The following is an 11,148-nucleotide window of genomic DNA, read 5'->3' as shown; positions in this document are numbered from 1 at the left end:
TAGTTGGAGGGGAATCATTCTGCTCTTAAATTGGTGGTTTTTGTAAAATAAAACCAGTGAATCTGGTTCCTCTATAAAATGCTTATGCACTGTTTCCATTCAATGGCATTCTCTGATATCAGAGAAAGCTGTCCTATCTCGCATTCCATGAACACTATTCCTTTTTTGTTATCATGGCTTAAGTGACTTGAATCCTTATGCTTATATGTATTGGATACTATTAATAGTTCAAATAAATGGAAACAATTGAAGAATTATTATTGGATGTTGAGGAATTCCTTCAAACGTTAAGGATCATTTGACTTCTAGTCAATACATGTGAGATTTGGTATTATTATCCCTGGTACTGTCCATACCCAGACTGTGCTTCCTATGCAGTGCTGAAAATACAATGTCATCTCTTAGTTCTTCCTCAACTTTCAGATCTGAGCATTACAGCAACTTCAGTCGACAATCCTCAGGCGATCCCTGCTTTGACCAATACATAGATGCAGCGCGGAATTTATTTGAAGATGAAGTGGATAAACCATCCTTCAGGAATGGCCATTTTGCAAGACCAAGAAATGAATCCTTTGGATACACAGGTTTGGCTTTTAATTTTTCTAACTTCCTTTGACTTTGACTTCAGAGTTAATAGAAATTTTCCATATCAATGATAGACTTTGCTTTTGCAATACAAATGAATTAAAAATATAGTATATTCTTAATGACCCTATATAAATTTAAAACAAATTTTATATCAAAACTTTAATATACGTATCATCATTACTCTATGCGTGTAATGAGAAAGTATATATTAACTACCAATTTTTACTGTATGTAAGAGGATAGGATTGTTTAAATTGCACAGCTTGCCAAGTAATTCTTGTATGAAATTTCTTAATTATGACTAGGACAAATGGCTTATTGCAGCAAGTGATTTTTTATTGCTTAGGTCTGCTCTGAAGTTGGCATTTTCACTGGTTCCCAGATATTTATGTAAAATCAAAGTATATGGGCAGCAAATTGCACTAGGGGCACTATGTATAGAAATTAGAAATGAGTGGGATTTGTTGCAGGATTTTGCATTGCAGCAGATTATTTGCTCTGCCTATGATACTGAAAATGTCAAAGGCTAGTCAAGGTATTTCTTGCAAATGCATTCTAATTAAGCGTGGTTTTATAAATTGCTGAAACCCTCATCCATGCCTTTGTTATCTCTAGACTTGACTATTCCAATGCACTCCTGGCCAGCCTCCCATGTTCTACTCTCCGTAAACTTGAGGTCATCCAAAACTCTGCTGCCCGTGTCCTAACACGCATTAAGTCCCATTCACCTATCACTCCTGTTCTTGCTGACTCACATTGGCTCCCATTTAAGTAACGCCTCAATTTTAAAATTCTCATTCTTGTTTTCAAATCCTTCTATGGCCCCACTCCTCCCTATCTCTGTAATCTCCACCAACCCCACAATCAACCAAGATATCGGCACTCCTCTAATTCTAACCTCTTGAGCATCCCTGATTTTAATTATTTCATCATTGGTAGCCTGTCTACAACTGTCTCGGCCCTAAATTCTGGAATTCCCTCTCTCAACCTCTGTCTCTCCACCTCTCTTTTCTCCTTTAAGACGCTCGTTAAAACCTCTCTCTTTGATCAAGCCAAGAGGAGCATAGAAAGTGGAGAGGTGAAATCAAAAAGTAAATTAGGAAAGTAAAGAGAAGGCATGAAAGAATGTTAGCAAATAAAATCAAGGGGAACCCAAAGATGTTTTATCAATACATTAAGAGTAAGAGGATAACAAAGAGTAGGGCCCATAAAAGACCCTTTGTGTAGAGGTGGAAGATATGGGTATGGTTCTTAATGAATATTTGGCTTCTGTCTTCACAAAAGAGGGGATGATGCAGACATTGTAGTTAAGGAGGAGGAGTGTGAAGTATTGGATGTGATAAACATAGGGAGCGAGGAGGTATTAAGGGGCATAATATCCTTGAAAATGGATAAATCACCAGGGCTGGATGAAATGCGCCCAGGCTGTTAAAAGAGGCCAGGGTGGAAATAGCAGAAGATCTGACCATCATTTTCCAATCCTCACTGGATACAGGTGTGATGCCAGAAGATTGGATGTCTGGTAACTTTGTACCTTTGTTTAAAAAGGGAGCAAGGGATAGATTGAATAATTACAGGCCAGTCAGTCTAACCTCCGTAGTGGACAAATTATTGGAATCGATTCTGCGAGACATGATAAGCTGTCATTTAGAAAGGCATGGATTAATCAAGGATAGTCAACATGGATTTGTTCAGGGAAGGTTGTGTCTGATTAACTTGACTGAATTTTTTGAGGAAGTAACAAGGAGGATTGATGAGGGTAGTGCAGTTGATGTGGTCTACATGGATTGATGGAAACCACACTTGCCAAATGGAAACATATTAATTTCATCATATGGAACACTATTTGAACTTTTACTGAACATTGAACATAACTTGTTTAAAAAGACCACAGAGCTGAATGACTGAAAACATGGTTGCACATTTGCATTTTGAGAGACAGTTGCATAGAGAGACAATGGGAGTGCTTCCTGATTCAATTAGCCAGATGGGTTTTGTCAATAGTGATGATCAAAAGACATTGAGAGTCATTGGGCTGGATTTTACGCTGGGCAGATGGGAGCTGGCCACCACCTAGGGATCTGTTCCGTATTTTACGAGTCCTCAGGCTTTAATTGTTCTGAGGTGGGAGTTCCACCCGCTTGAGGGAGGAAGTCCCGCCTCATTGAGCTGCCGGCCAATCATCGGGATTTAAGGTAAGTTTTGGTCGCTGGGGGTAATCGGTTGGGCTCCAGTGAGGCAAGGGTAGTCGTTTGGGGGGAAAGAGGGTGTGTTGGGTCCTGGGGATGGTTGGGGAAGCGGGGGTGGCCCGCCATCAGGCACCCTGTGCCCGATGAACAGGCCCCCCAACCCTGGGACACTGAGAAGCTGCCTGCTTTTCCCAGGCAGCTTTTACTGGCTCCAGGATGCCCACTTTCCATGTGTAAAATCCACATGGAGGCAGGCGAAGGCTCTTAAGTGGCCATTAAGTTGATTGGCCTGGGGCGGGCAGGCCATTTCACCCCCCCCCACCGCCCCCCGCCCCAGCCCTACGTAAAGGGAGGTGGGAGGGGATCGGGAAAGCATCCTGGAGCCTCCTGCTCCATTTTATGCCACCCTCTGCCACCATCTGGCTCATTGGGGTGGCATAAAATTCCAGCCATTGTCTGTGTAAGAGCCAACACTCCACCCCTCCACGCCCCCCACCCCACCAAGTGTGTCGAGTAAGCTTTGAAGAGTCAACAACCCTTGCAGGTGATGCTGTTTCAAAAAAAGAGCTAGTCACATGACTAATCTGCTGGCCAACCTGGGAACTGTGGAATTGTGCCTCACAGAAAGATTTGGGGGCAAACTGCAATTGAACGTTAAGAAGAAAGCACCGCTCTCTCTCTGTCGCTCCCTCCAGCAAAGTTCCAGGGAGCCATGAAAGCAGCTTAAGAGGACTTCTTCAGCCTTCTGGTACCAGCGAAATAAATTTGAAAGTGTGCACTGGGCCCCGGTGAGAACTGCAAGACTTAACTCCAATCAAGGTTCTTACATCCAAACCAAAAACAGTCACTGAATTCCATCTACGTCGGCATAAGGAGGGAGGAAGTGTTGGGTATTCTAAAGGGCATTAAGGTGGACAAGTCCCCAGGTCCGGATGGGATCTATCCCAGGTTACTGAGGGAAGCGAGAGAGGAAATAGCTGGGGCCTTAACAGATATCTTTGCAGCATCCTTAAACACGGGTGAGGTCCCAGAGGACTGGAGAATTGCTAATGTTGTCCCCTTGTTTAAGAAGGGTAGCAGGGATAATCCAGGTAATTATAGACCGGTGAGCCTGACGTCAGTGGTAGGGAAGCTGCTGGAAAAGATACTGAGGGATAGGATCTATTCCCATTTGGAAGAAAATGGGCTCATCAGTGATAGGCAACATGGTTTTGTACAGGGAAGGTCATGTCTTACCAACTTAATAGAATTCTTTGAGGAAGTGACAAAGTTGATTGATGAGGGAAGGGCTGTCGATGTCATATACATGGACTTCAGTAAGGCGTTTGATAAGGTTCCCCATGGCAGGCTGATGGAGAAAGTGAAGGCGCTTGGGGTCCAAGGTGTACTAGCTCGATGGATAAAGAACTGGCTGGGCAACAGGAGACAGAGAGTAGCAGTGGAAGGGAGTTTCTCAAAATGGAGACGTGTGACCAGTGGTGTTCCACAGGGATCCGTGCTGGGACCACTGTTGTTTGTGATATACATTAATGATTTGGAGGAAAGTATAGGTGGACTGATTAGCAAATTTGCAGACGACACTAAGATTGGTGGAGTAGCAGATAGTGAAGGGGACTGTCAGAGAATACAGCAGAATATAGATAGATTGGCGAGTTGGGCAGAGAAATGGCAGATGGAGTTCAATCAGGGCAAATGCGAGGTGATGCATTTTGGAAGATCCAATTCAAGAGTGAACTATACAGTAAATGGAAAAGTCCTGGGGAAAATTGATGTCCAGAGAGATTTGGGTGTTCAGGTCCACTGTTCCCTGAAGGTGGCAACGCAGGTAAATAGAGTGGTCAAGAAGGCATACGGCATGCTTTCCTTCATCGGACGGGGCATTGAGTACAAGAGTTGGCAGGTCATGTTACAGTTGTATAGGACTTTGGTTCGGCCACATTTGGAATACTGCGTACAGTTCTGGTCGCCACATTATCAAAAGGATGTGGATGCTTTGGAGAGGGTGCAGAGGAGGTTCACCAGGATGTTGCCTGGTATGGAGGGCGCTAGCTATGAAGAGAGGTTGAGCAGATTAGGATTATTTTCATTAGAAAGACGGAGGTTGAGGGGGGACCTGATTGAGGTGTACAAAATCATGAGAGGTATAGACAGGGTGGATAGCAAGAGGCTTTTTCCCAGAGTGGGGGTTTCAATTACTAGAGGACACGAGTTCAAAGTGAAAGGGGAAAAGTTTAGGGGGGATATGCGTGGAAAGTTCTTTACGCAGAGGGTGGTGGGCACCTGGAACGCATTGCCAGCGGAGGTGGTAGATGCGGGCACGATGGACTCTTTTAAGATGTATCTAGACAGATACATGAATGGGCAGGAAGAAAAGAGATACAGAACCTTAGAAAATAGGCGACATGTTTAGAGAGAGGATCTGGATCGGCGCAGGCTTGGAGGGCCGAAGGGCCTGTTCCTGTGCTGTAATTATCTTTGTTCTTTGTTCTTTGTACTATTCCAAACCACCACCTCCCCCCCCCCACCCACCATAATTCTTTCTCCCCCTCTGTATCTATTTGTGTGTGTGTTTATTGCATATGCATGTAAGCGTGGTTGTGTCACGTATTTTAGTAATATTAACTGAGTTCGAGTGTTAAGGTTAATAAACTTACATCTTTCTTGTTTAAACCGAAGAAAGCCTGTTTGATTGGTTCCTTTACAATTAAGATTAGAGAGCAGCGAGTAAGGACTTAGTGAGGTGAAGCGAAAACACTGTGTTTTTAAAATTAAACCCTGTTACGGCCAAACCAGGAAAGGGGTGAGAGGGGAGCCTGGGACCCCTTCCTCACCCGGTCGTAACACAAGGTTCCACATGGCAGCCTGGTTATAAAAATAAAAGTCCATGGGATCCAGGGAAATGTAGCAAGCTGGATACAAAATTGGCTCAGTGGCAGGAAACAAAGGGTAATTGTTGATGGGTGTTTTTACGACAGGAAGGCTGTTTCAGTAGGGTTCTGCAGGGTTCAGTATTTGATTCCCTACTTTTAGCGGTATATATTCAAGATATGGACGTAAATGTAGGGGAATGATCAAGAAGTTTGCAGTCAACACAAAAATTTCCTGTGTGGTTGCTAGTGAGGAGGATGGCTGTAGATTGCATGATGATATCAATGGACTGGTCAGGTGGGCAGAAAAGTGGCAAATGGAATTTAACCCCTGGAACTCACTGCCTGAAAGGGTGGTAGAGGCAGAAAACCTCATCTCATTTAAAAGGTGCCTGGATGTGCACCTGAAATGCCATAACCTGCAGGGCTATGGACCAAATGCTGGAAGGTGGAATTAGGCTGGGCGGCTCTTTTTTTTCCCAGCTGGCACAGACATGATGGGCCAAGTGGCCTCTTTCTTTCTATGCTGTAAACTTTCTATGATTCTAATATCTCATGTAGCTCGGTGTCAAATTTTGCTTTAGAACATTTCCGTGAAACACCTTGGGATGTTTTATTACATTAAAGGCACCATATGAATACAAGTCACACACTAATTCTCGTACTATAAAGAATCTGCTTACACATAATATGAAAATCAAGATTAATTAAGCAGGAGAACAGAAAACAAAGTCAACACTATTTTGTCCTTCACCTTTGGGGCGATTGGATGAATGAAACTTCTTTCTGTTGGCTGTTAGTAACCCAAGTAGAAGGATTTCAGGCAGCCTCAACCCAGATCCTTACAATTGTAAGTCAACAGCACAAACTAGCCCATAATTTGCAATCTCGCTCAGATATACAATGAAACTGACTGATATGGAGAAAACTCATATTCTTCTGAGATTGGGAATTATTTTAGATTGCTTCATTAATTTATAGGGAATTTTATTTTGCATATAACCCCTTTGAACCTGCTTTGATGTGTAAGATGAACAAGAAATATGAGTTTGAATTTTGGACAGAAGATAATAAGAGGCCTATGAGTAGGAGCTTGATGTTGACATTACGGGGGAGAAATTTGATTATGTAGCACCTCTTCTCGTTACGCAAACTTACCTCGATTTCCCATTTCCTAGCACTAATATCTCTCATTTTGACAAACATGAGGCAAAATTACCAAAGACAAAACGTAACTAGAATACCCATCGGCTTTTGCCTTTGGATCCTCTGTTACTGTTCAGCCATATCTGATAACCTTAACTCAGGGTTTCAAACACTTGATTTTCTTTGCTCCAGAGTTTCAATGGCTATTCCATTTTTTGTTCTCACTCAATCTTTTTCCATCTGTCAACCTCAGCTTCATTAATTATGGTTCTGATGAAGGGTCATTGACCTGAAACATTAACTCTGCTTCTCTCTCCACAGATGCTGCCAGACCTGTTGAGTATTTCCAGCATTTCATGTTTACATTTCATTAATTACTTTCTGATTTTAATGTCCTTTTTTGTTGCTTCCTCTGCAGTTTGTTTCCCATCTTACTTCATTGGTGTGGAATATGTTCTTGGCTTGTCATTGGTTTTCTACCCGATTGTGATCTGGTAGAACCTTCTTCAATGTGGAGTGCTGGTAGACAACCTTATCCATCTACACTGAAAGGAAAAATTGTTTCTATACTGTGCATAACTAGGTCTTTCAGAAAGATCTCAAAGAACTTCTCATACAATGCATTAATTTGAAGAGCAGTGACTGGTTACATATGCAATTGTGGCAGCAATTAAGAGCAAATTATAAGCAAAGAAAAATCCCCAGAACAGAAATTAGACCAGCTAATCTGGTTTTGGTAAAGCTTTACTATGTTAAAGGTGCAAATTGTTGTTGTGTTGTTGTTGTTGAGGCTGAATGCTAACTAGGACACCACAAACTCTGCTCTTCTTTGGAAAGTCCCTTGTTATCCAGAACATAGGAACAAGATCATCAGAACAGGCAGAAGGGGCATTGGTTTAAAACTCCCCTGGCAATGAAGCACTCCTGAAGTACTACACTGTAATGTCAGCTGCCTTATGCAATGATGGGTAGCAGATTGCGAGACCCCACAAATGTCTGCAGCCAATCCTGGGAACGACCCTGTAGCGAAAAAGTTGAGCACAATCGTCACCTTCATGGCTACAGGCAATGGGTGCCCACCACATCCCAGTGGCTTCACCTCCTCCTCCAGCATGCCACATAGGTCAGTGGCCATCTGTCTTGATAAACAGAGTTTTCGGAAACACTGGTGCACCAAGAGGTCCATGCAGCTGAGATGTTGTCTGTAAACCCATTGTGCTGTGTAGCGCCTTCTTCGAGCATTCGCTCACCTTACTGCCGCTATGCGCTCTCCACATGCATGTGTCAGCACAGGGTCATGCTGCTGGTGCTCCTCTGCCCACTGCCTCCCCTTTCCATGTGTTTTTTAAAATTCTTTCACGGGATGTGGGCATTGCTGGCAAGATCAGCATTTGTTGCCCATCCCGAATGGCCCTTGAACTGAGTGGCTTGCTAGGCCATTTCAGAGGGCAGTTAAAAGTCAACTATATTTCTGTGGGTCTGGAGTCACATGAAGGCCAGACCAGGTAAGGACAGCAGATTTCCTTCCCTAAAGGACATTAGTGAACCTGATGAGTTTTTGCAACAATCAATGATAGTTTCATGGCACTACTATTGAGACTAGCTTTCAAGTCCAGATTTTTAAGTAATTGAATTTTTTATTAATTAAGCTTAAATTTCTCCTGCTACCGTGGTGGGATTTGAACCTGTGTCCCTGTGACATTAGTCTGGGCCTCTGGATTACTAGCCCAGTAACATTACCACTACACCACCATCTCCCCTTGCTGAAGTTTCTCTCTCTTACTCTCCTCTTCTCTGAAGGAGGTGAACTCTGAGTGCAGGACACCCATCTCCCTTTTTTTTTAATCACTCATGGGATTTGGATGTCGCGGGCTAGGCCAGCATTTATTGCCCATCCCTAATTGCCCTTGAACCGCTGCAGTCCATTTGGACTTCGTAGCGGTTAGATACAACTGAGTGGCTTGCTAGGCCATTTCAGAGGGCATGTAAGAGTGGGTCTCATTGCTGTGGGTCTGGAGTCACATGTAGGCCAGACCAGGTAAGGGCAACAGATTTCCTTCCCTAAAGGACATTAGTGAATCAGATGAGTTTTTACAACAATCGACAATGGCTTCATGGCCACCATTAGATAGATTTTTAATTCCAGATTTATTAATTGAATTCAAATTCTACCTTCTGCTGTGGTGGGATTTAAACCCATGTCCCCAGAGCAATACCCTAGGTCTCTGGATTACTAGTCCAGTGACAATACCACTACGCCACTGTCTTCCCTACAGCCTTTGCAGCCTTCAACCCTCAATGGGTCTCAACTTGCTTGCCTAGCCTCACTGCAGTCATCCTGGGAGGAAAGCTTCCAGTTACTGGTCTCTGCAGCAGTCCTTCCACACAGTAATCCCTTTAAAGTACACTCCCTTTCAATGGAAGCCAGGATCCCTCCTGCTTGGAAACTCTGCACTTCTTATTGCCTGTCTGTTACATCAACAATAACCTCCTGCTGTGCTCTTGCTTCGTTACAGCTGGCGAGCTGCTGAAGATCCATGGGACCCGTGCACCTTCAACAACATTCCGAACACTGCAAAAAATCACGGTTAATGACCCCTTTAACAGGCTCAGTTGGATGCCTGCTGCCGACCAGTGGGTTCCTGTTACCTCAGTCCAGCCACCCCTGGGAAATTTGACCGGTGACGGGAAGACGTTTAGGAACGGTCCCGATGTGTTCTCCCATTATTTTATTGGCTCCCCCATCGGCTGCAACCCCATCTTCACGGGACTAGGAAAAGTCAGCCCATTAACTCTGTTTCTGTCTCCACAGATGCTGCCAGATCTGCTGAGTACTTCCAGCATTTTTTGTTTTTAATTCTTTCTTTCCCTCTTGCTTTTCACTATGTTTTTTTTTAACATCACAGCTCCAGTATCTGGTCGTCCAGGAAGCCTTGGAAACATCAGAACTGTTGGGGATACTTATCAAGTCACAGCTGATGTCAGTCAGTTTGACCCAGAAGAAGTCATTGTCACAATGTGCAACTACCACATAGTCATCAAAGCAGAAAAGGTCCAAATGATTATACCTTGTATTGTCACGTATAAAATATTATATATTCATTGATTTTCAGGTAGATGAAAGAATCAGGATATTGAAGAATGAAATGAGCATCAATACAATCTGCAGGATAACAACTCAGATAGTATGTAATGTCAATCTGAGGCTAGAATTAGTGAAGTGGAAGATCCTTACCTACTTCTGGAGGACAGAAATGAAGGGCTTACAGAAGCCAAGAAACAAGAAGTGAAATTAATAGAGCAGACACATGGAATACTTTGTAAACAGTAAAAACAGCATTGCTAGTCAATCAGACTTTGATTCCCTCCATTCAAATGTAACATTCTGATGTCCAGAGGCTATTGTTGTAATGTGTTGACATTCAGAGCTGACAAGAATATCATTTGTTGCAAGTGAAAGTTCAAGCATTATTGTAATTACAGTACAAGGTTGGGCAAAGTAAAATGTACTTTGACAACAAACATGTCATTTAATTTGTCTTTACAAATCCATGATGTATAAGCAGGGGATAACAAAGCTTGACATAATCAAGTGTCAACTCTTTCATTGGTCTGTGGTAAAAATCCACTCGGTTCAACATTAATTTCACACTCTAATTCAGGTAATGTTCTTTTATTGAATGGATAAATACCATTACTGCTCATGTGAGCTTATAAAATTATACTAAGAAACTCTAAAGCATTCAAATTTACGTTCATGGTTTTCCTAAAAAATATTAATTTGAAAAATGAAGCAATTTTTAAAAAATAATTATTTGTGGGCTATGACTTCTGAAGCTGACTATTTTTTGCTTTCATTGCTTTTAGGTGGCTGAAGATGGAACCATCATAAACACCTTCACTCATAAGTGTCAGCTCCCTGAAGATATGGACCCTATATCTGTGAGCTGTTCACTCACAGATATCGGCTTTCTGATCATCAATGTTAGAAGGAGTCCACTGAAACAAGCAGAATCACCACTCCCAGTTTATAGAAGTGAAGTTAAGCTGTAGGTGTCTTGGTTCTGTAAAGCCTAATCGCCAATGCTGTCTCAGCAACATTAGTTCAAACAATGTTTAGTGTTTCTACACAAATTCTGCACAGGTTTTTATTTTAGAGATATTTGTAATGTTTCTAAGGTGTGCACTCAGTTCAATGCTCACAGGCATTTACTTTCCTTTAGAAGGAAATAATAGATTCTAATAGCTAATTGAATATTGTAATTTTTCTAATATCACTCTGAAGTAACTTACTTGCTCATGAAAAGGTATGTACTGTTTTTTCCTTTTGCAGATTACATTTACAATCAAAGAAAAGT

At 42.5% G+C, this 11,148-nt stretch overlaps 1 protein-coding gene across 1 annotated transcript; it reads left to right on the top strand.

The window, feature by feature from the left end:
* Positions 1-391: 391 nt before the first annotated feature.
* On the top strand, positions 392-10,843 carry LOC137374910 (heat shock protein beta-7-like). The gene is made up of 3 exons (XM_068041493.1): positions 392-584; positions 9,697-9,842; positions 10,658-10,843. Exons 1-3 carry the CDS (start codon positions 392-394, stop codon positions 10,841-10,843), a joined length of 525 nt encoding a protein of 174 aa, XP_067897594.1.
* Positions 10,844-11,148: the final 305 nt, after the last annotated feature.

The sequence above is a fragment of the Heterodontus francisci genome, chromosome 11 (genome assembly GCF_036365525.1).
Source record: "Heterodontus francisci isolate sHetFra1 chromosome 11, sHetFra1.hap1, whole genome shotgun sequence".
Taxonomy (NCBI): domain Eukaryota; kingdom Metazoa; phylum Chordata; class Chondrichthyes; order Heterodontiformes; family Heterodontidae; genus Heterodontus; species Heterodontus francisci.
The sequence above is the reverse complement of the archived record's forward strand: the minus strand, read 5'-3'. Positions and strand labels throughout refer to the sequence as shown.